This window comes from Diaphorina citri, unplaced genomic scaffold, assembly GCF_000475195.1.
Source record: "Diaphorina citri unplaced genomic scaffold, Diaci psyllid genome assembly version 1.1 scaffold1370, whole genome shotgun sequence".
Lineage (NCBI taxonomy): Eukaryota > Metazoa > Arthropoda > Insecta > Hemiptera > Psyllidae > Diaphorina > Diaphorina citri.
Genome location: NW_007378796.1, coordinates 984 through 28,451, shown reverse-complemented (window position 1 = coordinate 28,451; position 27,468 = coordinate 984). Strand labels below are relative to the sequence as shown.

General features: G+C 37.2%; 3 protein-coding genes and 2 non-coding genes across 5 annotated transcripts; 2 read left to right on the top strand and 3 right to left on the bottom strand.

Moving 5' to 3' along the window:
* Positions 1-20: 20 nt before the first annotated feature.
* On the bottom strand, positions 21-1,127 carry LOC103515560. The gene is made up of 2 exons (XM_008480498.2): positions 782-1,127; positions 21-281 (listed from the first exon to the last, which is right to left on the bottom strand). Exons 1-2 carry the CDS (start codon positions 1,105-1,107, stop codon positions 272-274), a joined length of 336 nt encoding a protein of 111 aa, XP_008478720.2. The 5' UTR covers positions 1,108-1,127; the 3' UTR covers positions 21-271.
* Positions 1,112-27,468, bottom strand: LOC103515563 (rubber oxygenase). The gene is made up of 4 exons (XM_008480501.2): positions 27,399-27,468; positions 27,147-27,307; positions 20,619-20,852; positions 1,112-1,373 (listed from the first exon to the last, which is right to left on the bottom strand). Exons 1-4 carry the CDS (start codon positions 27,465-27,467, stop codon positions 1,112-1,114), a joined length of 726 nt encoding a protein of 241 aa, XP_008478723.2. The 5' UTR covers position 27,468.
* Positions 2,462-2,533, top strand: Trnam-cau. Its single transcript has one exon. It is a non-coding gene; the product is annotated as a tRNA-Met (tRNA).
* Trnam-cau lies at positions 4,094-4,165 on the top strand. Its single transcript has one exon. It is a non-coding gene; the product is annotated as a tRNA-Met (tRNA).
* On the bottom strand, positions 19,471-20,035 carry LOC113470066 (neuropathy target esterase sws-like). Its single transcript, XM_026828221.1, has 2 exons — positions 19,917-20,035; positions 19,471-19,687 (listed from the first exon to the last, which is right to left on the bottom strand). Exons 1-2 carry the CDS (start codon positions 19,994-19,996, stop codon positions 19,585-19,587), a joined length of 183 nt encoding a protein of 60 aa, XP_026684022.1. The 5' UTR covers positions 19,997-20,035; the 3' UTR covers positions 19,471-19,584.

Sequence of the window (27,468 nt, the reverse complement as noted above, 5' to 3'; positions counted from 1 at the left end):
ATGGTACACTTACCCTATTTTCCCCAGAATCAGGTACCTACTTCCACTAGACGCAGATTGGGTAGGTAAGTAGGTAATACATACGAGTACCTACTGCTAGCTAATTTGGGATTCATTCTATTCGAAAGAAAAAAACTAAAGGTCCGATGGCCTGACACAAATGACATATTTTGAACCTCTATGACACAACACAACCATCAAAATAGGTTAGGTAGGTACATAGGTATACCTAGCTAGGTAGATATAGGCACGTTAATTCCATAATGATGTATCACCGTCTATGAGAAAGAATATAATAATCTGGGTAGGTACAACAATATATAACAAGCCAAGGGTTAAATTTGGTAACAGAAACCTGAGTAAAATTAATATTTAAAATATATGTAAAGGACGGTATTGAATACTGATAAATACATAAAATACATACAATATAGGTACAATGGTATTAAATACTGATAACGGCATGAATGGCCTGGTATTCCAGAGCGAATTAATAGAAAAAACTCACAAGTAAGTACATTTTTTTAAAATGTTTCTATTTTCCCCACAATCAGGTACCTACTTCCACTAGACACAGATTAGGTAAGTAGGTAATACATACGAGTATGTACCTACTGCTAGCTAATTTGGGATTCATTCTATTCGAAAGAAAAAAACTAAAGGTCTGATGGCCTGACACAAATGACATATTTTGAACCTCTATGACACAACACAACCATCAAAATAGGTAGGTACATAGGTAGATAGGTACGTTAATTCCATAATGGTGTATCACCGTCTGCCAAAATGCAAGGCACTAATCGTCGACGTGAATCGTTCACAAACGAAAACCGCGAACCACATGTTGAAATTCAAAATCGGTTTGAACACAACTCGCCAAAACGGTGAGTTGAGAATGTGCGTATGTATGAAGTCCTGAAACCGGTACATCATCCTTCCGTACACATCTAGCTTGGCTATGTTCACATCAATACCACACAGAAATTTGGTGAAGAGAAGAAATCCCTCGGGATCATTGGAAGGGACGAAGGCCTTTATCCCCAGCAGAAGTGCCGTACACATACTGGGGAAATCCTCATGAGGGCTTTCCATGAGAGGTTTGAACATTTTGTCACGAATGATGTCTCATCCTTCCGTACACATCTAGCTTGGCTATGTTCACATCAATACCACACAGAAATTTGGTGAAGAGAAGAAATCCCTCGGGATCATTAGAAGGGACGAAGGCCTTTATCCCCAGCAGAAGTGCCGTACACATGCTTGGGAAATCCTCATGAGGGTTTTCCATGAGAGGTTTGAACATTTTGTCACGGATGATGTTACAGCATTTCTTGGATTCGGTCAGGTTGTCGGAGAGGTGGCATAGGTTATACCTGGAATGGAGAGGAAAGAGGTGTGAGGAACATGGTTTAGCCATTTCGGGGTATGTAAGCCAAGTTTCCCCAGGCCGGAGGCCAACCAAAGTTCCTAACATGAAATTTTATTAGATATTTACACCTATGCTATAGTTATCCAAGAAGAAGAAGAAGAAGAAGAAGAAGAAGAAGAAGAAGAAGAAGAAGAAGAAGAAGAAGAAGTACAAGGCTCTTCACATGACCCAGACCAAGGAACTAAAAGTGAAAGCTGGTCATCTCTTCAGGTAGACGTTAGTACCACGACCTTCCACATGATAACTCTCATAGGTACCCACCTGCCATTACCGACTCCCTTTGTACCTCTAATGACCATAAAAATGGTTAGGGTAGGTAAGTAGCTACATTAGGTAGGTAGTCCAAGTGTCTAATCTTAGTTGTCTACTATTTCTTATTTATTTTATTGTTTATAGGTATTATTGTTTGACTCAACAGTAAGTAGATGTAGATATTACTCGTATAGGCATCTTTGTAACTAATTTTTTACTGTAAAAATTCCAATGAATATTATTAGGTATGACCAAAAAGATCTCATTTTGCATAATAGATTATTGCACCTACATAGTTTGAAAAATACGATTGTAGGTAGGTACTTCTTTTTAGCTGGTAGGTCCACTTTACTATAAAGTAGCTAGGTACGGGTTGGGTACCTAGGTAGGTACCTACTTGTTTCTTCTTTCGTATGTTCAAAATACGCCTGGAAATACCGAGTATGCAATTTCAATATTTTCTTGTACTCCAAATGAGTTCTTGAAGTTTTGAAGTAGTCACTCCTTTCACTAATAGATCGCGCTGTATGTATGATTATGAAGACGGAGAGGCAGAGGTAATAAAAACAAAGTATTAATCAATAATACTGGAATATCAAACTTAATAATAAAAGATATTATAAAAATAAGGCCTTTTATCATTATAAATTTAGTAAAATGCCATAATAATCAATTATTAATCCGTTTATAAGGCTTTTTTCGAGATTACTAAATTCTCAAGATGTTTTTTGTTGTTGAACAATTATTGAAATAACACTATTTTTCCACGACATTGTCAAGAGCAGAGTGGCGCAGTGGAAGCGTGCTGGGCCCATAACCCAGAGGTCCGTGGATCGAAACCACGCTCTGCTAAAATTTTTGCATGTTTCAACTAATTTCAATTTTTTTCCATTCATATATCTTAAAAAGTACCAACCTATGTACTTATAAATATTATGTACAATCGTACATTTACATTATCTATAGGCAATACCTACTAACAACCCATAAAATTGTAGCTACGTCTAATTTTTACCTAACTATGGCAATGGTACCTTCAATGAATGGTCTTTTATACAACCTAGATTCGTAGGCACCTATAGTCATCTCCTAGGCATACCTATCTATTTCAGTTGTGTTATTACTTTTTCTTTAAATTATTTTTTCAGTTCCCTAAGATTTTCATTTGCTTGGGAAGACGACTCATTCGAAGAGCTATAAAAAAATCTCTCTCCATGGCTCCATTAAAACTCCTGCACCGTGGAAAGCTAAAGAAAAACAGCAAGTCATACAGAAATCAAAACAAGCCAAGTTTCCTTCTAAGCTCGCACATTTCTTTCCATGGCTCCATTAAAACTCCTGCACCGTGGAAAGCTAAAGAAAAACAGCAAGTCATACAGAAATCAAAAGGAGCCAAGTTTCCTTCTAAGCTCGCACATTTCTTTCTCTCGAGGAAAAATAAACACAATAGGAAGAAACTTGGTAACTTTGAACTCAGAGGAGGTGGGTTCTAATCCCAGTGGAGTATGAAATTTTCTGATGGGCCAACTTTTTTGTACCTTGGATAGGCAATAAGGCATGGACGTTTAACATACCTTGAAGTATATGTATATAGGTAATGCGAAAGCTGTTTGTTCCATTGTTTTTCTCTTGTCTTTAAAGAAAGAAAAAAAGTTTGATAGAGGGAAATGTGTAACTTAGTTACGGAAGTCTTATCGTCCTGAAATCGAAGAGAGAAGGAGAACAGGATAGGAGAAAAGTCAGCCGTTCCAAGAACGAACCTTATCTGTTGCGACTTTGATAGAGGGAAATGTGTAACTTAGTTACGGAAGTCTTATCGTCCTGAAATCGAAGAGAGAAGGAGAACAGGATAGGAGAAAAGCCATCCGTTCCAAGAACGAACCTTATCTGTTGCGCTTACAAGGCAGGCGCTACCTGCGAAAAGTCAGCCGTTCCAAGAACGAACCTTATCTGTTGCGCTTACAAGGCAGGCGCTCCCTTCAAAGCTAACTAGGATGCTCAACACTTCACCTTACAACGAAACTTCTTCAGGACGATTTGACAAAAAGAAGCAGCAAAATACAAGGATAGTTATATTAGTCATCATCAGCATAGAAACAGATAGAGCAAGTTTGATGGAACAAAATGGGTACTAAATGATGGGCTTTGGTACAAATTCGCAGCAAAAGTTGTGGTGCTAACTTCACGCACCTATAAAAACAAAGTATTAATCAATAATACTGAGATATCAAACTTAATAATAAAAGATATTATAAAAATAAGGCCTTTTATTATTATAAATTTAGTAAAATGCCATAATAATCAATCATTAATCCGTTTATAAGGCTTTTTTCGAGATTACTAAATTCTCAAGATGTATTTTGTTGTTGAACATTTATTGAAATAACACTATTTTTCCATGGTATTATCAAGAGCAGAGTGGCGCAGTGGAAGCGTGCTGGGCCCATAACCCAGAGGTCCGTGGATCGAAACCACGCTCTGCTAAAATTTTTAGATGTTTCAACTTTGTAATTTCAATTTTTTCCATTCATATATCTTAAAAAGTACCTATGTACTTATAAATATTACGTACAATCGTACATTTACATTATCTATAGGCAATACCTACTAACAACCCATAAAATGGTATAGCTATGTCTAATTTTTACCTAACTATGGCAATGGTACCTTCAATGAATGGTCTTTTATACAACCTAGATTCGTAGGCACCTAGTCATCTCCTAGGCATATCTATTTCAGTTGTGTTATTACTTTTTTTTTCTTCATTATTTTTTCAGTTCCCTAAGATTTTCATTTGCTTGGGAAGACGACTCATTCGAAGAGCTATAAAAAAAATCTCTCTCCATGGCTCCATTAAAACTCCTGGAAGACGACTCCTTCGAAGAGCTATAAAAAAAATCTCTCTCCATGGCTCCATTAAAACTCCTGCACCGTGGAAAGCTAAAGAAAAACAGCAAGTCATACAGAAATCAAAAGGAGCCAAGTTTCCTTCCAAGCTCGCACATTTCTTTCTCGAGGAAAAATAAACACAATAGGAAGAAAGTTGGTAACTTTGAACTCAGAGGAGGTGGGTTCTAATCCCAGTGGAGTATGAAATTTTCTGGCCCAACTTTTTTGTACCTTGGATAGGCAATAAGACATGGACGTTTAAGAACATACCTTGAAGTATGTACCTATAGGTAATGCGAAAGCTGTTCCATTGTTTTTCTCTTGTCTTTAAAGTGGAGTATGAAATTTTCTGGCCCAACTTTTTTGTACCTTGGATAGGCAATAAGACATGGACGTTTAAGAACATACCTTGAAGTATGTATACCTACCTATAGGTAATGCGAAAGCTGTTCCATTGTTTTTCTCTTGTCTTTAAAGAAAGAAAAAAAGTTTGATAGAGGGAAATGTGTAACTTAGTTACGGAAGTCTTATCGTCCTGAAATCGAAGAGAGAAGGAGAACAGAGGATAGGAGAAAAGTCAGCCGTTCCAAGAACGAACCTTATCTGTTGCGCTTACAAGGCAGGCGCTACCTTCAAAGCTAACTAGGATGCTCAACACTTCACCTTACAACGAAACTTCTTCAGGACGATTTGACAAAAAGAAGCAGCAAAATACAAGGATAGTTATATTAGTCATCATCAGCATAGAAACAGATAGAGCAAGAGAGAGACCACACCACCATAGCGGAAACCGCCAGACCGGAAAAATAATCACCATCAACCCATGACCGAAAAATATCAAACTCGGGAAATTAAAAAATAAACAACAGAAAAAAATATATAGTGAATCCCCTCTTGAGTTTTTTTCCCTTGTTTTTAAGAGAGGAAAAAAGTTTAATGGTTGTTTAAGACCCCGCCCTTAAACTGTAAAATATTACGACTTAAATAATACTTACATAAATATTGGGTGCCCAGAAATATACTTATAGGTCCTAACTTATGCTTACTGCTTAATACGTACATATTAGGTAGGTATTTTGTTTGTATAAATTAATGGGCCTGTTTCACGGACGATTTCGCACCTCTAACTCCAAACGCAGAAGAAACGTCTGTCAATAGGTATTGTCGTTATAATAATAATTAAAAAAAATAATAATAATAAAAAATCTGCCGGAGTGCGGAAATTCGAAGTGAGAGGTATCTCTTACCTCTCTTACTTTAATAGGAAACGTATAAAACGTAAAAGGTCAAAAATGATACCCAATGATAATGATGGAAAGCATTTTGTTCATGAAAGGAATTAAAAAACGGTAGTGATGGATATGTAAATGTAAATATAAATAGTTGATTCTTTTTTGTCAAATTCTATAGTTGGCTTGGAGGGGTAGCATAAAAATCATATTTTAGAAACTGGACCAACAAGGGGAGCATAAGATAACATAAGCATAACAACCTACTCCATTAAATAGCCATAATCTGCATTTCTCATTCGGAAGGAATACAATTAAAACGGCTCTAATACACATTTTACAAGCTGGATGAAAGTTATCTTGATCAGGAATTGAGAAATTTGATCCCTGCACAAACCCCTCATATAGGTGACACATATATTGAGTAGGTAGTTTTAGTTCCTGATTATCAAAGGCGATAAAAGTGATGATGGACATGAAATCGAGTAGGATCTGTAGATATACGTACCTACTTACAAAATAAATAACTTCCCTAAATATTCCAAATGCCTACTTAACCATCAGATAAAGGGATAAATAAGTTGTACATAACTACAGGAAAAAATATTCAATACTTATCAGTAGGATAACAAATGGACGATTTTTGTACTTAGATATACGTATGTATCTATCATGTTCCAGATGCATTTCTGAATACCCACGACTAGGTCTCACACTCTCACATCAGAAATGCAGATATTGTTTTGTTTATAAAGTTTATAGGATGTTTTAGGCGACATCGATCGACCGAAGTGTACACCTAAATTTGTGTCCACACATAGTCGACCAGCAGTCGATTCACATCGATCGACGGCCGTCGACCATGGTGTGGACACACCCTAGCTAGAGTTGTACCTATAGGCAGACACTGCTTTTGAGTAAGTCATCACCACCAAAAATTCAAATCAGTTGTACGACCAGAAGACAAATAAGAACATGACACAAGTGTAACATGACCAATTTATCACAACTTTCACAAAAATTCAAATCAGTTGTACGACCAGAAGACAAATAAGAACATGACACAAGTGTAACATGACCAATTTATCACAACTTTCAAGCTGTATATCATCTCATTTATCAGAACTTAAAGCTCCGAAGACCCATGCTTTTCTGTACCTAGTTTCAAAAATTAGTGTTGGAGATTATGGGGATTAGGATTTTTTTTTTTCTTTCATTCGTTTGAAATTGTTTTTATGTTGACAAATAAATAGCCTTATATCACCCAATGCTTCCTCCAAAATTTGGATCCAACGTTACTTAACTTCTATGATCCATCGGAAACTTGTGCAATCAAAATGCTATGGCTGCTGGGGCTAACTGATGGATACTTGAGAGTGGCTCACAAATTAGTTAAGGCTGTTAAAGGTGTAGAGGAATTTCAACTATGCTAAACGGGTACCTGCCAACTTTAATCTCGGCTCAAAACGATTTATCTGTTTTGTTTTGATTGTTTGGTGATCATTATTTTTGAACATGGCTTTGAGTGTGTTTGATCTGAGGCGATTTACGATTGGTTAATGTTATTTGGTACAATCAAAGATAAAATAAAACGATCCATTTTAAAGTTGCGTTTTGCTGAGGAATCACGGCTCAAAACGATTTATCTGTTTTGTTTTGATTGTCTGGTGATCATTATTTTTGAACATGGCTTTGAGTGTGTTTGATCTGAGGTGATTTACAATTGGTTAATGTTATTTGGTACAATCAAAGATAAAATAAAACGATCCATTTTAAAGTTGCGTTTTGCTGAGGAGGGATGAGCGAAGAATCCTTGTCTTAGAAAAAGTAACTTTAATTTTCACTTTCTGTTTTTACTTCATTTAACCTTGAGGAGAGCTCGATTTAGTTAGGTCCCACCCTTTAAAGACTCTTTGGGCTATTTCAAAGCTAGAAGAGGAAAGTGAGGAGAGAAGAACATAGCTCAGATTTTCTTCGAGTCCTGTCTTCCTATAAAATGAAAGGCAATAAGTCTCGATGATTTCATAAAGAAACAAGAAACACATCGCGTTTTTAAAGATAGTTAAAACTTTTAAAAACAATAAAACAAAATGAAATAGCGAACAATACAAACAAGAACAAAAAAAACTAATAATATCAAAGATATTTAACTGACAGGGGCGGGCTCAGAAGTTCAAAGTAGGTATAGAAATTTTACCCTGTTTCAAGTCCAGAAATTTTACACTAGGACTTATTGTGCTTTTCAAAGTTCGATAGTCCAGCATGTTAACTAAACATTTGAAAAGTCCATTGGTCAGCGGCTGTCCACGAAAGATTCCAAGTGCAGAAAAAAAACGTACCGTTTATCAATATCTCCTTCACGTGGAGTTAAAAATGTGGAGTGGGGACTTGGGGAATACAAAGGATTTAGTGAAATGGGGCCCTGTTTCTTACAGTTCTTCCAAAATCAGCGAGCCCCCTTAAATTTCACTCTTTAACGGAGAGATTTCTTTCACTCGGTTAAATTTAAGTTAACCATTTGCAGTTAGGACATTGAGATTGAATGGGCTCGGGCCCTTATTTTCTTCCTAGCATCGATCCTGTTCAACTGACGGGATGTGCACTTTACTCAAATGCATCAGTAGTATATTGCAGTTTGAAATATCAGGAATAATAATTGTAATTATTTGGAGATTTTTGTTTTCTCCGCCAGTTTTAAAGGAATCGAGGTTTGGGAGAGAGTTCTAAATTCTCAGTGTCATGACTGTTTTGGAAATCAATTGAAAAATTTAACTGAGCTAATCGAAAGAAAAAAGTTTTTCTCAAGAGGTTTAAAGTGTTAATATACATAGAACTGCCCAAAGTTTTTAGTGACAGGGGTTTCACCCTCCATTCGATGATAAGCTACCCGCCTCCCAGCCTAGTTGGAACCGGGAAAAATCAGCAACACGTGGAAAGTTGCTTTAACTGGTGCATTCAACGCGCTATTGCCACTAGCTCGCGAAAACTTTTCACCCTCTTCCCAAAAATTATCGGAGGAAGAAATGAGAACGCTCCATCGCGAATCGCTCAGAAAGAATTTAACAAATAAAAAAATAAAACAAATATAAATAATACCCCGGCCACAATACGCGCTATTGCCACTAGCTCGCGAAAACTTTTCACCCTCTTCCCAAAAATTATCGGAGGAAGAAATGAGAACGCTCCATCGCGAATCCCTCAGAAAGAATTTAACAAATAAAAAAGTAAAACAAATAAATAATACCCCGGCCACAAACCATCCTTTCGAAAATTGATTTTTGTTGAATCAGTGAGCAATCACAAAGTCAAACCCGTGTTAAAGATAAGTGTAAGCAGTGAATCACCCGAGGTAATACACTGGAGTGTTATATTCTTCTCATTTCTGCACAAATATACTGGAATTGCGACCTGGGAGGTCCACTGATCCAACAGTCCATCGAGGTTCTCGTGTTAGAAATGATACAAACTAATAGGAAGATCAGAAAACTCGTACATCAAGTAGTAACCTCGCTCTGTACAGCATCCTGGGTGAAATTTGAGTTATTGATGAGAGACCAATGGTCTAGTGGTCCGTATTGGTCAGTCAGTGGTCACTGGTCAGTTAGGTGGAATTGGTCAGCTAGGTGGAATTGTTGCAGGCCTTGGCTATTTGAGCTGGAGATACTGTTTGCTGAAGAGAGGTAAATTTGAATGTTAATGCATGCCCAATTGCCCAGTCAAGTTAATAAGGTGTTGTAGCTATTCCAACAGTCCATCGAGGTTCTCGTGTTAGAAATGATACAAACTAATAGGAAGATCAGAACACTCGTACATCAAGTAGTAACCTCGCACTGCACAGCATCTTGGGTGAAATTTGAGTTATTGATGAGAGACCAATGGTCTAGTGGTCCGTATTGGTCAGTCAGTGGTCACTGGTCAGTTCGGTGGAATTGGTCAGCTAGGTGGAATTATTGCAGGCCTTGGCTATTTGAGCTGAAGATACTGGGTTGCTGAAGAGATGTAAATTTGAATGGTAATGCATGCCCAATTGCCCAGTAAAATTAATAAGGTGTTGTAGCTAGGTATCTTACCTCCCCTTTAGTCAGGTGGTGAGAAAATGCATGGTATCTTGAGGTTTTGTAGTTTTGGCATCTCCACCAATAAATTCAACGTTTTTATTACGATACCTGCCTATAGGTACAGCTATTTCGTAAAATCTCTTTTCTCTCTCTCTCTCTCCCTCTCTCTCTCTCTCTCTCTCTCTCTCCCTCTCTCTCTCTCTCTCTCTCTTTCTCTCTCTCTCTTTCTCTCCCTCCCTCTCTCTCTCTCTTTCGCTCTCTCTCTCTCTGTTGATAATTTTGGTGTAGAAATACTCGTAGATATGATTCAGATGAAGGTACAATCCCTTTGTTGACCTTATTCCCTATTGATGTGGGCTGTGAGAACTGGGAAGGAGAACAATGTCCCCAAAGTATCCTTTTTTCTCAGGTGAACAATCCTATAGCTTCCTAAACTAAATCCTACCTAGCCAGCCAGAACTGTCCACTGTGAATTCTCAGGACGACAACCTGTAGAATATATCTCTCTCTCTCTCTCTCTCTCTCTCTCTCTCTCTCTCTCTCTCTCTCTCTCTCTCTGTCTTTGTCTCTCTCTCTCTCTCTCTCTCTCTCTCTGTTGATAATTTTGCTGTAGAAATACTCGTAGATATGATTCAGATAAAGGTACAATCCCTTTATTGACCTTATTCCCCATTGATGTGGGCTGTGAGAACTGGGAAGGAGAACAATGTCCAAAGTATCCTTTTTTCTCAGGTGAACAATCCTATAGCTTCCTAAACTAAATCCTACCTAGCCAGTCAGCCTGTACGAAAACCTGTAGATCACAACACTAAATCATAATAGGTATTAGATAACAATAGTCATGTTCAACCTGCATTTTTAAACCTGCAAAAAATGATACCTAATGTCAACAAACTGCATTGTTAAAATATTATTATATCAACATAATAATTTCTCATTATGCACCAGAAATACATTATAATAAAAATAAATAACATTGGGATTGAGGGACCCTAGACTTCATTGACCAAAATGATCAAGAAAAGCCTCAGAGGAAATATTTTGATTCTCCTGCAGTGATAATAAAATGTGACAGTTTTATGAGCTCCCGAAGCAGATAAAATAACATTCTTGAAAAGAGAATATTATAAAAAGAAGAGGAATTATAAATGAATGAAAAAGTGTGAACAGTTTGACAATCTTTGACCTTTTGGCATCAAACTTAGAATTGGGGGCTAAGTTGCAGAAAATGCCTCAGTTGTTACTTCGCCCTGATTTCAACTTTACGATTTTCAATGGTTTTCTGCCTCGACTTGTAGTCCTTTTTATTGTTATGAAAGGTGGAAAAATATCAAAGAGTTTAATAAACTTATTGGACGTTGAGGTAGAATTTGCTAGCAGTTTTGAAGGCCACTTTTCAATGGGTGAAATGTGAGACTCATAAAATTACAGATCCACAACCCACAACCTTCAAAGTTCTGACAATCATTTTAGTTGTCAGACTGGATACAACGTTTCTCCTTCATAGATTTCGAACAATTTCGAAAGATGTACCTATCTCAATTCATAATTCAGACCCAGACGGCTCAAATTTGGACCTAAAATAATATTGAATTTCCCCACAAAAGGGAGGAAAAACTGTATAGATATTACCCATTCATGTTTCTTCTCTCCTTATTTCACAAAATAACAATGTCTGGACTGGAATCACTATTATTAGTAGGTAGGTGCCATTTACCTCAACCATAGACAGTCGATATACACGATCGAGCACCAAAAAGATTAATAATAAAACCAAGATCTATTCTTCAAAGAAAATTCGTTTTCGGGATCAAAAGTTCCAAAGACAGAATCATAACTACGGTATTACGAACATATTGAATTTCTCATTAAATCTATGAAAAGAATAACATCAAGATGTAGGTTATACTTTTTGTTTCGACAGATTGATGTTAGGTACTGAAAAATTACTCATACGCTCCATACAGGGTTTCACGAGTGTGGTTAAAGTCTTACTTCTTCCATCATTCTCACCCCTACCCGGTGAAGTGTATAATAAGTTATTTTCCCTTTCTCTATCTTTCTTTTGAGCTATTCTTTCAATTTTGCTTATGAGCCGAGCCACAATCTGGTTGTAAACTTAGTTTAACTAAAAACTGATTGCTGATTGGCTGAATTTCCATTAAAAGTTCAAAATCAACCAATCAGATTGGTTAGCTTAATCTAAGTGTAAACTCAGGTTGAGGTCCCGGCCAACAGTAATCACAGAATGCATCTTTTGGCATCAAAATATTTCTCTTTTCTAAGCACATTGAAAATTGAGGGGTTTGATGCAATAGTGACTTATAGGTTATAGGCCATAATAATCTGCAAGAGGGGGTGTATTGGGTCAGTAATTATTACCTATGTATTAGGTATGTAAAATTTGTAGGAAGACTGATTTTGGGAAACTGAATCTATCATTTACTTTTGACTTTTAGGGTGATCCTAGTGAGAATTTTATTTTTTTTTTTTTCTTTGTAAGAAGAAAATTGTATCAAGACAAAGAAGAGGAATAAAGAGAGATAATTTTTTAAAAAAAGAGGAAGAGAGAAAAAGGACGAAAATTTATAAAAGTACATAGAGAGGAAAAGAATCAGGAAAAGAGCACATCAAGAAAGAAAATGATACACATTGAATTGGTGGAGATGTCAAAACTACATTATTTCTCAAGACAATATTGGCGGAGATGCCAAAACTACATTTCTTAACACAATAGTATCCAGAGGTTAACTAGTACTTTGAAAGTTCCTACCCTGATTGCTCGTACATAAATAACATAAATTAATAATTAATTGTTTGTATGTTTAATAAAGAGAGTGTCCAACAGTTTTTTAATCTGAACACATTTTTCTTTTTCACTTGAGAGTGGCTCACAAATTAGTTAAGGCTGTTAAAGGTGTAGAGGAATTTCAACTATGCTAAACGGGTACCTGCCAACTTTAATCACGGCTCAATTTTGATTCTCCTGCAGTGATAAGAAAATGTGACAGTTTTATGAGCTCCCGAAGCAGATAAAATAACATTCTTGAAAAGAGATCCATAAAAAGAAGAGGCATTATGAATGAATGAAAAAGTGTGAACAGTTTGACAATCTTTGTACTTTTGGTATCAAACTTGGAATTGGGGGCTAAGTTGCAAGAGGAAAAGAATCAGGAAAAGAGCACATCAAGAAAGAAAATGATACACATTGAATTGGTGGAGATGTCAAAACTACATTATTTCTCAACACAATATTGGTGGAGATGCCAAAACTACATTTCTTAACACAATAGTATCCAGAGGTTAACTAGTACTTTGAAAGCTCCTACCCTGATTGCTCGGGGTTCATGGCAAAACTATTACTACTAAAATATGAAAAACTGTACAGGAATCAATTAGGAATAAAAAGCCCCTGCCATGTGTGGTCCTTAAAGCCCGACCTTAACCAACCGAACGAAAAACCAACCATTTTCCCCCCTCATATATTCATATTTCAATGATTTATTTAATTTAAAAAATAACTAACGTATAGGTAGGTATAATCATAATCAGTAGATATAATCACAATTAGACCAACTCTTCTAATTATTCGATCTTTGAATTCAAAAGGATCCAAAACTGAACCCAACTAATTCCGAAATATCGACAGAGAGGAGAGAGTTTTTTTATCCCATTATTTTAGTTGTGAATTCATTTTTTTAATTTTCATTAATCCCTTGCCCGGCTTGTATCTGAATAAGTAGGTACCTATGGAGGTATGTACTTTCTTACAATGTAGGTAACCAGGTCCTTAATAGCATATCTTGGACATCATTCGCGTCAAAAAGGCATAAAAATCAGCTAAACCCCAAGAAAAGAACCAAATGTTAGGAAAATAATAAAATGAAGATAAACATTATAGCTTATAGCGCACTTGAAAATTGAATACCTACTTGAATAGGTTATTATATCGAACACTCAAGTAATACCTACTTGGGAAGGCGATAACATGTGTATTGTGCAATTATTGTGCATCTCAGGTACCAAAGTATACTTATCTTCAAAGTGGTTTGTACTTGATGCTTATTAAGTAGGTATTCTCGTGGTGTTCTTTTTATTGAGTGAAAAGTTCTGAAGTATCCATCCCCTTACCATCTTATTTTATTTGGGTATCCAAAGATTCCAAAGCCCTAATAAAGAGACTCGGATACAGCGAGTCTTTTTCATCGCTCTTCATCAGCATCTGTCACTGAGTTCTGAACTAGTCAATACGGTGAGTCAACTCAAACTCTCAATTCCCTATTTATTTATAAGTGCCTACTTTGTGTTCATATAAATATGTCTTTCGAGAAACCCTGCATGGAGCTAGATCTTTTGCATGCTAATGAGACGGCGATCCAGACTGCTCTTTTCTGGATGGACAAGATTTAAGTAGTAGCAAGTCAAGGCTTGAAAAAATAAAATTAACAAACATTATATTATAATTAAAAACAAACTAACATCTTTTTCTGAATATTTCATGTTTCGTTTTTCAGAGCAACAAGAAGAAAATCTCCACCGTCGTGCGACCGGCTGGGTTAGCGGGGGCGGGAGGGTTGGACATTTCCCCGCCCAAACACAAGTCGGGATTCAGTAGCATATTCCTGGACGATAACGTGAAGGAATCGTATCGGAAAACCATCGAGAACGATTTCTACAAGTTCGGAAAGAAGCCACCCAGTACGATATACGAGCATGAAATCCGGGATTATCCTTCAGAGGAGGTTTGTTACTATTAGTTTTCAAAGTAATCTTTCTTGTCTAGCTAGGGAACTTAGGTAGCTGGCAGTTTTCAAAGGGTTCTTTCTGCTTTTAAAGAACAAGTACAAGTCCTCACGATGGTTGACTGTGGTTCAGAACGAGCCAGCTAAACATGGCTAGGGACCATCACCCCGGTGTATGGCACAAAAAAAGACACATAGATATTATCCTTTCTTTATTCTGCCATCCTTCCTATAGCATAAGGAAAGTAAAAACAACAATACTTTATCATTATCTTGTATAGGTTCCCTGTACATATTGGTAATAGAAGGGGGAAAAAAAATCAATAGGTAGTTTAGTCTAAGCAAAATTCTAACTAAGGGCCGGGATTATTACCTAAGGCATTCTCTTCCACCCAACAGGTTGTACGGGTGACAATGCCAGTGGGGTCTAATGAGGAGATTGGATCCGAGGCGCCCCTGGTGGAGAGTTTGCACAACTTGGACCGCCACTGTGATGGTCTTGCCGGACTCCCAGCAGAAGGTAAACAAACCAAGTATTTCGTATTTCAGTGCCCTTTTTATTTCGTAGCAATGACTACCTCATTAGCTTCGAGTTGTCTGTGTCATAGCATGCCCATTCCGTAATTTGTCCCTCATCAGATGCCCATGAAGTATGTATTGTGTTCTCTTCCCGCCTGGGAATAATTTTTGTCGACTCTGGGAATCAAACCCCTGTCTAGAGACAACAGACTGCATGTCAGCTTCAAAAAAAGTGACCAAAATGAGATTTTTTTTATATGGTCCAAAATTATTTATTTGTCAACAGTTATCATTTTCCCCTATTGATTTCTGAATCAACTCTTGTTCACTAGGAGATCGAGGTAGATGATCCTGAAAATACAGAATAGAATGTTCTTCCTTTACCATTTAGTGGTTTTTAATCTAGTGTTTCGCGGACTAAACGGTGTCCAAGAGACACTTAAAAGTGGCGATTGCCGTCCTCAACGAAAGTTTTAGATTCAATTCCCGACTGGAAGTTTTCTTTCTGAGCTTGGAATGGGGGGTCCACTTAAGGTAGAAACACACTACCATCACGACAAGTCACGTGAGCTCATGGGGAGTCATAGTAGTGTGGCTTTCCCGAACGCGAATACCTACAATATTATTGGAAAACTTTGAACTTGACTTGATGGCAAATAAATTCATGATTGTTGCTTTAATTTTTTCAGTAAAGATATTGAGATATTTACCGTTGATTCGTCTTCATCGGATGGATCAACAACTCTGACCTGTCTACTATTTGTACTACCCACACTAAAGGCACTTTCTCTTGTAGACAGAGGTAATTCTGAAACAAATATATGACCAATATTGAAAAGTCAGGTAACTTTAAAGGATATACACAACACTTGGTAAAACAAAATGAAACTTAAAATCAATAGGGGAAAATGATAACTATTGACAAATAAATAATTTGGACCATAAAAAAAATCTCATTTTGGTCACTTTTTTGAAGCAGATATGCAGTCTGTTGTCTCTAGACAGGGGTTTGATTCCCAGAGTCGACAAAAAAATATTCCCAGGCGGGAAGAGAACATATAATACATACTTCATGGGCATCTGATGAGGGACAAATTACGGAATGGGCATGCTATGACACAGACAACTCGAAGCTAATGAGGTAGTCGTTTCATTGCTACGAAATAAAAAGGGCACTGAAATACGAAATACTTGGTTTGTTCAGGTAGGTATAGAAGTGTTTTCTAGTAGGGAGGGGGGTAGGTTCTGGGGGCCCCGCGCCTTTGAAACTGCCCCGGGCCCCGCGGGGGGCTAATCCGGCCCTGTTCAGCTCACAAGTCAGTGGTAGCTCACCCAAAAGGTTTAGTTCAGTGAACATTCACTCATAATATTCTCTTTTTGTTGACAGAGTCAACAAATTTCCTGTTTGTTTCCAGCAACCTTGGACCTTGGCATACAAATGGATCTTTGTTCTATTTGAAGTGACTTACCCTTTGTATTTTGGTACTCTCGGGTTCCATTTTCTCCGGGTCTATTGTCTCTCCTACGAAGGGGATGTGTCTTTTGGTGAACTTTTTCAAAGAGTCCCACCACATAGCTCCAAGTGATGGGCCCTTCAAAAGGTTAGACATTTTGTGGTCAGGGTAGGAGCTAGAAGACTTTGATTATTGTCAAGAACATAACTTTCAACAAATTGCACAAACGTTGTAAGCAAACTTGATCAAGTTTTTGGACAATTTACCTGAAGATTTCACAAAAACGTAAAATGAAAAGATCACTGAAGAAAAAGAAAAATTAAGGAAATTTTCTTTTGTCTGAAAATTTTCTGAAATCTGAAGTTTTCAAAAAACACACAAGTGATAAAAAAGAGAAAAAAAATAGATAAACAAAGAGGGGATTTTGTTCAAGTGCTTTGTGGGATTTTTCCCTCGACTGAAAATTTCCCACTAGAGAACTGAAAGAAGAGATAACAGATTTTGTTCTTCGTTTGGAGAGAAGATGACAGCAAGTTCATGATTTCTCCGCTTGAGGAATTCAAAGCGCTAGTCGTTATTAACCGCGTGCATGGGACATAGATGTAGAAGTTCTATATTATTCTATGGATCTATGACATGGGATCATATTTTTTTTTACCACCTGACGGTGATCCCAGTTTTCAAGGGTAGTAAAAATCAAGTTTTACCTTTTGAATTTCTTCTCGTCAAACCAAGGAGGGAATTCTTTGCACTGTGTCGTATCCAAAGGTTCAGCTGTGCTTTCTTCTAGAATTCGCCTTGCCAGTTCTTTACCATCTATGCTGTCTTGGATTCCCATGTCTGAAACAATGAAACCGTGCTTTAGGTCAAAATCCAAAATTCTTCACAAGATTATGGTTCCTCAGTTTCTATATTCTCTAAGGCTTAGTCCGAAGAAATTGACTTTATCCCTAAGAAAATCAAAACGTTGATGAAAAATTCCTCAAATTCTTTTTGGGTAATTTGACCAAGAACAAAGGTCATAGCATCAATTTTCATCAACCCACAGGGGACAATAATCAACCCTGTTAGGTAAATAGATAATAAAGCCAAAAGTCTTGAAAGTTACCAATCTTAGGTGATGTCTACCTCAGATAAATAAAATTAATTAACTACGATTTTTGTTTTACCTTATGATTTAGATTCCAATGAAGATGGTTGAATTTCTGCCAGCAATCGTCGAGCACAACAAATTTAGCCAAAAGATTCTTCACATATTCTTCATCACTAGAAGTCACTTTCTACATACGCTGCGCTGGTAAGCTGGTATCAGACTGGCACAACCAAAGACTGGTGAATAGGATATTTCATAACACCAGACTGGTTTCTCCAAATATCTTATTTAATCTCAGCATGAGTAAGCTGGTATCAGACTGGCACAACCAAAGACTGGTGAATAGGATATTTCATAACACCAGACTGGTTTCTCCAAATATATTATTTAATCTCAGCATGATGGTCCTAGATCACGAAGTATTCTCGTGACATTGACTGGACCACGGTCCTAACTCGGCGATCAGGTAGACTCTTCTCATTCTATTGAGCATGTATGAGAAGATATCGCCAGACTATAGGACTGAGCAAGTTATCTTTTCAATCAGTAGATCACGTATGCCATCAGATCTGGAAGAACGGAGCAGAGATTTTCAAGGATTGGTATAAATGTTGGTACTGCCAAAAGATCAAAGGAGTATAAGTATAACTTTTGGTACTCTTTTGGTTCATCCTGAAACATATTTTATGGACTATTTCAATGTTTGTCACAATGTCGTCCCCCAATCAATACAGTGGTTGAGTGGAAGAGGTTCTTCATGATAACACTGCCACTTAAAGAAACCAGGAAGAAAATAAGAAATTGTCTTGGACTCGAAGCATCAACCTCCAGACATTTCGGTCTGACTTGTGCAATGTTGAATTCCACACATAGGAATTTCGTAAAAAAAGACTCCCTCCCACTTTAATGTATTTTACTTACGTACCTAAGTACCTAATAAATGTCCTTAATCACCCTTTGGTTTGTAGGTAATTACTTCGAGAAAGAAAGGGACTTTTCATCCTACACTAGCAGTTTAATGTTGTTGTTTACAAAGGAAAAAGGAATTGGTTATTAGGCCATTATCCTAATCTAAAAATATAGGATAAGGAAAGTAAAAAGTAGGTATTTCAAGTAAACAAATACTTACAGTCAACACTTCAAGGAAGCTAAGTAGTGAGGTAACGCTATCTCCAGGTTCTACAACCCTGAGGGATAAGTTGGCACCCGTGGAGGTGGCCAGAAAAATGTTCACAGCCCCACTTTGTACGATGAAGAAATTCTCATCCAATTCACCTGAAAGAGAATATGACAGCTATATTTTACTTAATTTTCTTCTATAAGAGGTTTGATAGAAGGCTGTAACAACGAAGGTCTTATAGTAACGAAATTGAAGAGAGGAGGACTAGACAGGATAGGAGAAAGTCAGCCGTTCCGAGAACAAACTTTATCTGTTTAAGAACAACGGAGGTCTTATCGTCCCGAAATCGAAGAGAGGAGGGCAGAATAGGCCAGCTGTTCCGAGACCGAACCTTATCTGTAGGATAAAGTTCGCCCCCGGTGGAAATCGAACCCGCGACCTAACGCTATCTTCCACACTTCAAGGAAGCTAAGTAGTGAGGTAACGCTATCTCCAGGTTCTACAACCCTGAGGGATAAGTTGGCACCCGTGGAGGTGGCCAGGAAAATGTTCACAGCTCCACTTTGTACGATGAAGAAGTTTAAAAGCCAGCCGTTCCGAGAGCGAACCCTATGTTTTTTTTTTTTTTTTTAAAAAAAAGTCTGGTAGAGGGAACTGTAACTGCTAAGGTCTTATCGTCTTAAAGGCCAGCCGTTCCGAGAACAAACCTTATCTGTAGGATAAAGTTCGCCCCCAGTGGAAATCGAACCCGCGACCTAACGCTTAAAAGGCAGCCTATCTTCCAAGATAATTAATCTGGCTACTTACCAATTTTGAAGAGATAATCCCCAGCATTCACATTTATTGCACTGGTGTGTTTGAAGATTTTGGAGAAAATTGGAGCGTCAATGTTACCAAATATTCTGGAAAAAGAAACAATAATAATTAGTTAAAAAAAAAATTATTTTAATTGAAAAATCGGCGAAGTCATTTTGAAAAATTTGACTAAGTAGTACCCAGGTAGTTGCCTTGTGCAGGTACATAAATATTTTTCTTCATTTTTGTATTCGGACAGTGAGAGATTTTTTTTTTTCTTGCTAAATCTCCTTTAGGTATGTTTTTACCTTAGAGTCTATCTTCATTCTGTCTTACCTTATACCACGTAGGAGGCACAGAGCATCTTGTGGCATTCGACTCCGTACTGCTCCAAATTCTTCATGAAGATATTCCATAGGGGGCTCTTGAATCTGGAAAGAAAAACAACCAAAATAATTATGTTGTCTTACAGTGCCAGAAGTCTTCTTCTTCCCAATCTTTTCCTATTTTTATAGGGTTAGCATTCAGTATCAGAAGAAGTAAATTATAAAAATATTGTTAATCAAATATGTATTTCATTCCTCTGGAACTCCCTCTTCCTCTCTCCTCTCCCTTCTTCTTCTCTTCTCTGCCTTATTCTTGTCAAAGGATGGGATACCCCTTTGTAAAAAAGAACTAGAAGAAAATCACCACAGAAAAGGTACCTCTTTTGCCTGAATGAAATAGTGCAGAGATGTTGGCTTTATCCTCTACCTGCTTTAGATCACAATAAAAAGCACCTCTTCCATCAAAAGGTGTGTCCACACATAGTCAACACACATGACCCACCAGGAGTTCAGTCTGAATCTGAATCCGTCTAAACAGGAGTGCGTGGGTTCAATGCCAGCCGAAGTATAGAATTTGACCACAGTAATAGTAGTAGCCTACTGCTGGAGTAAAGGGACTTTTCAGTCCTATATAAGAGCAGTATAAATAAGCACTATTATTGTTATTAATACATTATTCTATCCTCCCCTGACTTTTCTCCTATTCCCATACCTGTCTTTGATGCCCATGAAATGTCCCACGGTTCTCCACACATGCAGAAATCCCTCCACGTCTTCTTCCGTCCCCTGGATGCCCAAATACTCGGCCTGAATCAGCGCGAATCCCATGAACCCGAATTGCGTCAGCGCCATGTCTTGCTGACTGATTGGACCGAACTGACTAGACTCTGCTGACTTACTGGCTGCACAGTGTTTGCCGCGCACCTCCATCATTGATTTGTGAAGACTGGAAAGGACGAGAGAAAATGAAAGGAGTTGGAGTTTTGTTATCTCCACTAATATTCATTGTAGTAGTTGGAATTTTGGCATCTCCACAAATACCATTGAAAGGAGTTGGAGTTCGGTAATCTCCACTTAATAGTATCCATTGAAAGGAGTTGAAGTTTTGTCATTTCCACTAATATCACTGAAATAAGGAATTGTAGTTTTGTCATCTCCACTAACGAATACGTTAATTCTTCCTCTTACACCTAACTGGTTTACTAATTTAGAAAGGACGAGAGAAAATGAAAGGAGTTGGAGTTTTGTTATCTCCACTAATATTCATTGTAGTAGTTGGAATTTTGGCATCTCCACTAATGCCATTGAACTTTGCAGTGCAATAGTCCTAAACTTAAATGGACGCGGCACATCAGGGATCAGGAAGAGACCGCCTTAACATAATAATAAAATGCCATATTGAAAGGAGTTGGAGTTTTGGCATCTCCACTAATGCCATTGAAAGGAGTTGGAGTTTTGTCATCTTCACTAATATCACTGAAATAAGGAGTTGTAGTTTTGTCATCTCCACTAACGAATACGTTAACTCTTCCTCCCTATACATTTGTGAAAGTGCATAAACATACCTTCCTCAGCACTCTTTGGCCATATTGCATGACTTTGTCTCTCTTCCTAGTTCTAGTCGGTGGTGCCTCTTTGACAATGGAAGCTTCTGAAACATACAATAGAATAGAATATACCTTGTTTGTCCTGCCCAGATAGTACTGAAAAGTCCCTTTACCCCAGCAGTCTAAACAAGGTCTTGTGTATTTGATGAGTTAAAGTTAAAGAATAATACATGTATCAGAAACAATTCAGTAAAAAGACCTTGCTTAACTTGAAAAAAAGAAAAAAAAAGTAAATGTAAATTAATAGGTGGTATTTATTTATTTTGGTGGCTATGATAATAGAATAGATAAGAACATATAGATATAGGAAACTACTACATTCTTATTCAAGCTCTGGCTCAATTCTGATTGTATTCCTATCTCATGGATGGGACCCTTTCAAAAATTTGTTATCATTTCTATACATACTTGAAGTTGGTTGTTCCATTTTGAACTTTACGTTTGGTGCTCTTACCTTTGACAAAAAATCTCTTGTAGAAGTAGTATATCACAGCAGCTAGTAATATGATCACCAAGATCAGTTTGACATAAAATGATTGCAGAAGGATTCCTGGCACCAAATTGGTTACAAGCATCTTAATCTGAAAGAAAAGAAGACAATGATGGGCTGTAAGTTCAGAGCACAAAACTGTGATTTTTTTTTTTTTTTATAGCCAACTCTGAGTTTTGAACAAAGATCCCAATCCCACTGATTGCAACATGACCATGCTTTGAAAAATACCCAAGTAAGTAGGCAGGTAAATGTATCTCTAAAAATGGACTATCGTTTTTAAGGTGACATATTTTAATCAGATTTAATAGATAGCTAATTGACCCCCTTGCTGATAGATGTCCTACATTCTTTGTTCAATAAGTGCCTATTTGGGAAATAAATATCTGTGTCTACTGATTAGTCACAAAATGATAAGCTATACAGCCTCACAGATAAGGTCCCTGAGACACCTAATTTCCTGATTCTTTGTTCTCAACATTTTGAATTTATTGAACAATGTGGAATCTCTATTTTCAGAGGTGACATATTTTAATCAGATTTAATAGATAGCTAATTGACCCCCTTGCTGATAGATGTCCTACATTCTTTGTTCAATAAGTGCCTAGCTGGGAAATAAATATCTGTGTCTACTGATTAGTCACAAAATGATAAGCTATACAGCCTCACAGATAAGGTCCCTGAGATACGTAATTTCCTGATTCTTTGTTCTCAACATTTTGAATTTATTGAACAATGTGGAATCTCTATTTTCAGGTCACAAGTCAGTGGTAGCTCACCCAAAAGGTTTAGTTCAGTGAACATTCACTCATATTTTCTTTTTGTTGACAGTCAACAAATTTCCTGTTTGTTTCCAGCAACCTTGGACCTTGGCATACAAATGAATCTTTGTTTGTTCTATTTGAAGTGACTTTAACTTTTGTCATCTCCACTAATATTCATTGAAATAACATTGGAGTTTTGTCATCTCCACTAATATTCATTAAAAGGCAGTTGGAGTTTTGACAACTCCACTAATGAATACGGTAACTCTTTGTCTGCATTCTGAGGAAAAGAGAAGAACAGGAAATTCTTCAGTAGCCATAAGTCCATAACTCGTATAACTCATATCTTGTACAATGTACAATGTACATATTTGTATCTTGGGTAGGTACATGTGTGAATCCACTTAACTGAATAGTAAATAGCCATATTTGCTCAAGAAAATCCTATTTATTATTCATTCTTGTTGGACATAGTACCTGATAGCCATAGGTATACCGAACTGGGCAATACCTACTTGGAAATCTGCTTATTTCCCCCTTCTTCACTTGTACAATGTACAATGTACATATTTGTATCTTGGGTAGGTACATGTGTGAATCCACTTAACTGAATAGTAAATAGCCATATTTGCTTAAGAACATGCTATTTATTATTCATTGTTGTTGGACGTAGTACCTAATAGCCATAGGTATACCGAACTGGGCAATACCTACTTGGAAATCTGCTTATTTCCCCCTTCTTCTGCGGGAACAGTCCACCTTGTATAAATAAAATACCGACATAGATAATACATAAACAGGTACCTATTTATGTTCATTTTGAAATAGGTATTCTCTGTAACCTTGAGTGTAAGAATTCTGTTCATTGTAAAGTTGGAGGGGAGATAAAGATTGAACTTGAGAGGTCCCGTCCCAAGTTCTGAACTGGTAAGACTATAACCTTATTATAAGGTGAATACTAAAGCCAAGTCTTGAAAGTTACCAGTCAATCTTAGGTGATGTCTACCTTAGATAATAAATTGTAATTAATTACGTTTTTCTTTTTACCTTATGATTTTAGATTCCAGTGAAGATGTTGAATTTCTGCCAGCAATCGTCGAACGCAACAAATTTAACCAAATGTTCTTCACATATTCTTCACCCCTACACATATTCTTCTACATACGCTGCGCTTGTAAGCTGGTATCAGACTGGCACAACCAAAGACTGGTGAATAGGATATTTCATAACACCAGACTGGTTTCTCCAAATATCTTATTTAATCTCAGCATGATGGTCCTAGATCACGAAGTATTCTCGTGACATTGACTGGACCACGGTCCTAAATCGGCGATCAGGTAGACTCTTCTCATTCTATTGAGCATGTATGAGAAGATATCGCCAGACTATAGGACTGAGCAAGTTCTCTTTTCAATCAGTAGATCACGTATGCCATCAGATCTGGAAGAACGGAGCAGAGATTTTTAAGGATTGGTATAAATGTTGGTACTGCCAAAAGATCAAAGGAGTATAACTTTTGTCATCTCCACTAATATTCATTGAAATAACATTGGAGTTTTGTCATCTCCACTAATATTCATTAAAAGGCAGTTGGAGTTTTGACAACTCCACTAATGAATACGGTAACTCTTTGTCTGCATTCTGAGGAAAAGAGAAGAACAGGAAATTCTTCAGTAGCCATAAGTCCATAACTCGTATAACTCATCTCTTGTACAATGTACATAGGTATTATTTGTATCTTGGGTAGGTACATGTGTGAATCCACTTAACTGAATAGTAAATAGCCATATTTGCTCAAGAAAATCCTATTTATTATTCATTCTTGTTGGACATAGTACCTGATAGCCATAGGTATACCGAACTGGGCAATACCTACTTGGAAATCTGCTTATTTCCCCCTTCTTCATCTGCGGGACTCACAGTCCACCTTGTATAAATAAAATACCGACATAGATAATACATAAACAGGTACCTATTTATGTTCATTAAATAGCTATTCTCTGTAACCTTGAGTATAAGAATTCTGTTCATTGTAAAGTTGGAGGGGAGATAAAGATTGAACTTGAGAGGTCCCAAGTTCTGAACTGGCAAGACTGAATGATTTTTTCCCCATTAGTCCAAGATAATTAGGTACCTAATATGAGCGAAGATCAAATAATTTAATCACACAAACATTAATGTTCATTATTTTTCTGCCTGTTACCTTCTACCTGGTTACCTACATTATGTTTAGGTAGGTAGGTACCCACTACCTACTCTTTAAAGTCACTCTTAAGTAGAATATTAAGAATTCTGTTCATTGTAAAGTTGGAGGGGAGATAAAGATTGAACTTGAGAGGTCCCAAGTTCTGAACTGGCAAGACTGATTTTTTCCCCCATTAGTCGAAGATAATTAGGTATGAGCGAAGATCAAATTTAATCACACAAACATTAATGTTCATTATTTTTCTGCCTGTTACCTTCTACCTGGTGACCTACATTATGTCTAAGGTAGTAGGTAGGTACCAATTTGGTACCTACTCCCTACTCTTTAAAGTCACTCTTAACTAGAATAATTATGTAGATGTAGGTAAGACTAAATGATTTTTTTCCCCATCAGAGCCAGCTATTAGTCCAAGATAATTAGGTATGAGCGAAGATCAAATTTAATCACACAAACATTAATGTTCATTATTTTTCTGCCTGTTACCTGGTTACCTACATTACCTATGTCTAGGTAGGTATAGGCACCTACTACCTACTACCTACTCTTTAAAGTCACTCTTAACTAGAATATGTAGATGTAATTCTGTTCATTGTAAAGTTGGAGGGGAGATAAAGATTGAACTTGAGAGGTCCCAAGTTCTGAACTGGCAAGACTGATTTTTTCCCCCATTAGTCGTCTCTCTCTCTCTCTCTCTCTCTCTCTCTCTCTCTCTCTCTCTCTCTCTCTCTCTCTCTCTCTCTCTCTCTCTCTTCACCATTGTAGGCATACTTTACCTTGGCAGCAAACGACGTGGTTAATCCAAAGGTCCGGGGTTCGATTCTAGGAAGGGTTGAGCATTCTATAGGAAAGTAGGAATATAACCGCCCGCAACTCCTGTTGGTTATCCAATAATAAAACCAAAATTAAACACCAGGATAAAAAGGTACCTACCTACCTACCTAACCCTATTTATGTGGTCATGTAGCTCTAATTATAAAATATTTAGGTACTAAATTAACACATTTGATTTTATTTATCAGGCAGGCATTTTTAAATATTTCAACACGAAAGTTTTATTGTAGGTTAATGAATTTATTTCATTAAATTTCTAGGATTCTAGGCACGTGTAGGTATCTACAGCTTATTTATAAAGTCGGCTGAAAGCTAAAAAAAGATCCAATTTGATTTAAAAAAAAAATCCACTTAGGCCTACACTTTTTAGTCACGTAGCCTCTTGAAAAAACTTATTTACAAGAATCTAATACCGACACACACGAAATATGCTGGTAGACTGATAGTAAGACTGGTAGACCAAGGAACTAAAAGTGAAAGCTGGTCATCTCTTCAGGTAGACGTTAGTACCACGACCTTCCACATGATAACTCTCATAGGTACCTGCCATGACCGACTCCCTTTGTACCTCTAATGACCATAAAAATGGTTAGGGTAGGTGAGTAGCTACATTAGGTAGGTACCCCAAGTGTCTAATCTTATTTATTTTATTGTTTATACTTTATAGGTGGTATTATTGTTTGACTCAACAGTAAGTAGGTAGATGTAGATATTAATCGTATAGGCATCTTAGTAAGTAATTTTATAGGTACTGTAAAAATTCCAATTATATTATTAGGTAGGTATGACCAAAAAGATCTCACTCTGCATAATACCTAGTAGATTATTGTACCTAGGTACCTACATAGTTTGAAAAATACGATTGTAGGTAGGTACCCTACTTCTTTTTAGCTGGTAGGTCCACTTTACTAAAGTAGCTAGGTACGGGTACCTAGGTACCTACTTGTTTCTTCTTTCGTACCTATGTTCAAAATACGCCTGGAAATACCGAGTATGCAATTTCAATATTTTCTTGTACTCCAAATGAGTTCTTGAAGTGTTGAAGTAGTCACTCCTTTCACTAATAGATCGCGCTGTATGTATGATTATGAAGACGGAGAGGCAGTGGTAATAAAAGGACGAGAGAAAATGAAAGGAGTTGGAGTTTTGTTATCTCCACTAATATTCATTGTAGTAGTTGGAATTTTGGCATCTCCACTAATACCATTGAAAGGAGTTGGAGTTTTGTCATCTCCACTAGTATCCACATTGAAAGGGGTTGAAGTTTTGTCATCTCCACTAACGAATACGTTAACCGTGCTTTAGGTTACACCTAACTGGTTTACTGATTTAGAGGTCATACCTAGATTTCGTATCGACCATATTGCCGTTGTACCATTGCAGCATGTGTAGGATGGTGTCCAGGTATCTCTTGAACGCCGTTACAGGTTCGGCTGACTTGCCTGTCATTATGAGGACTTTCAGAATAGAAGGCACGGCCAGAATAACGACCAAACCGCTTAGTTTGGCCACGGAAACCCAGTACCTCCGGCGTGCAAACCTTGTGCGATACAGCGATAGGTACCCAATCGAGCAAGGACGTTAAACCGCTTAGTTTGGCCACGAACATGGCAAAATAATTGTCGTGGAAGTAGGCCTGACCTCTGGAAGAGAAAGACAACATT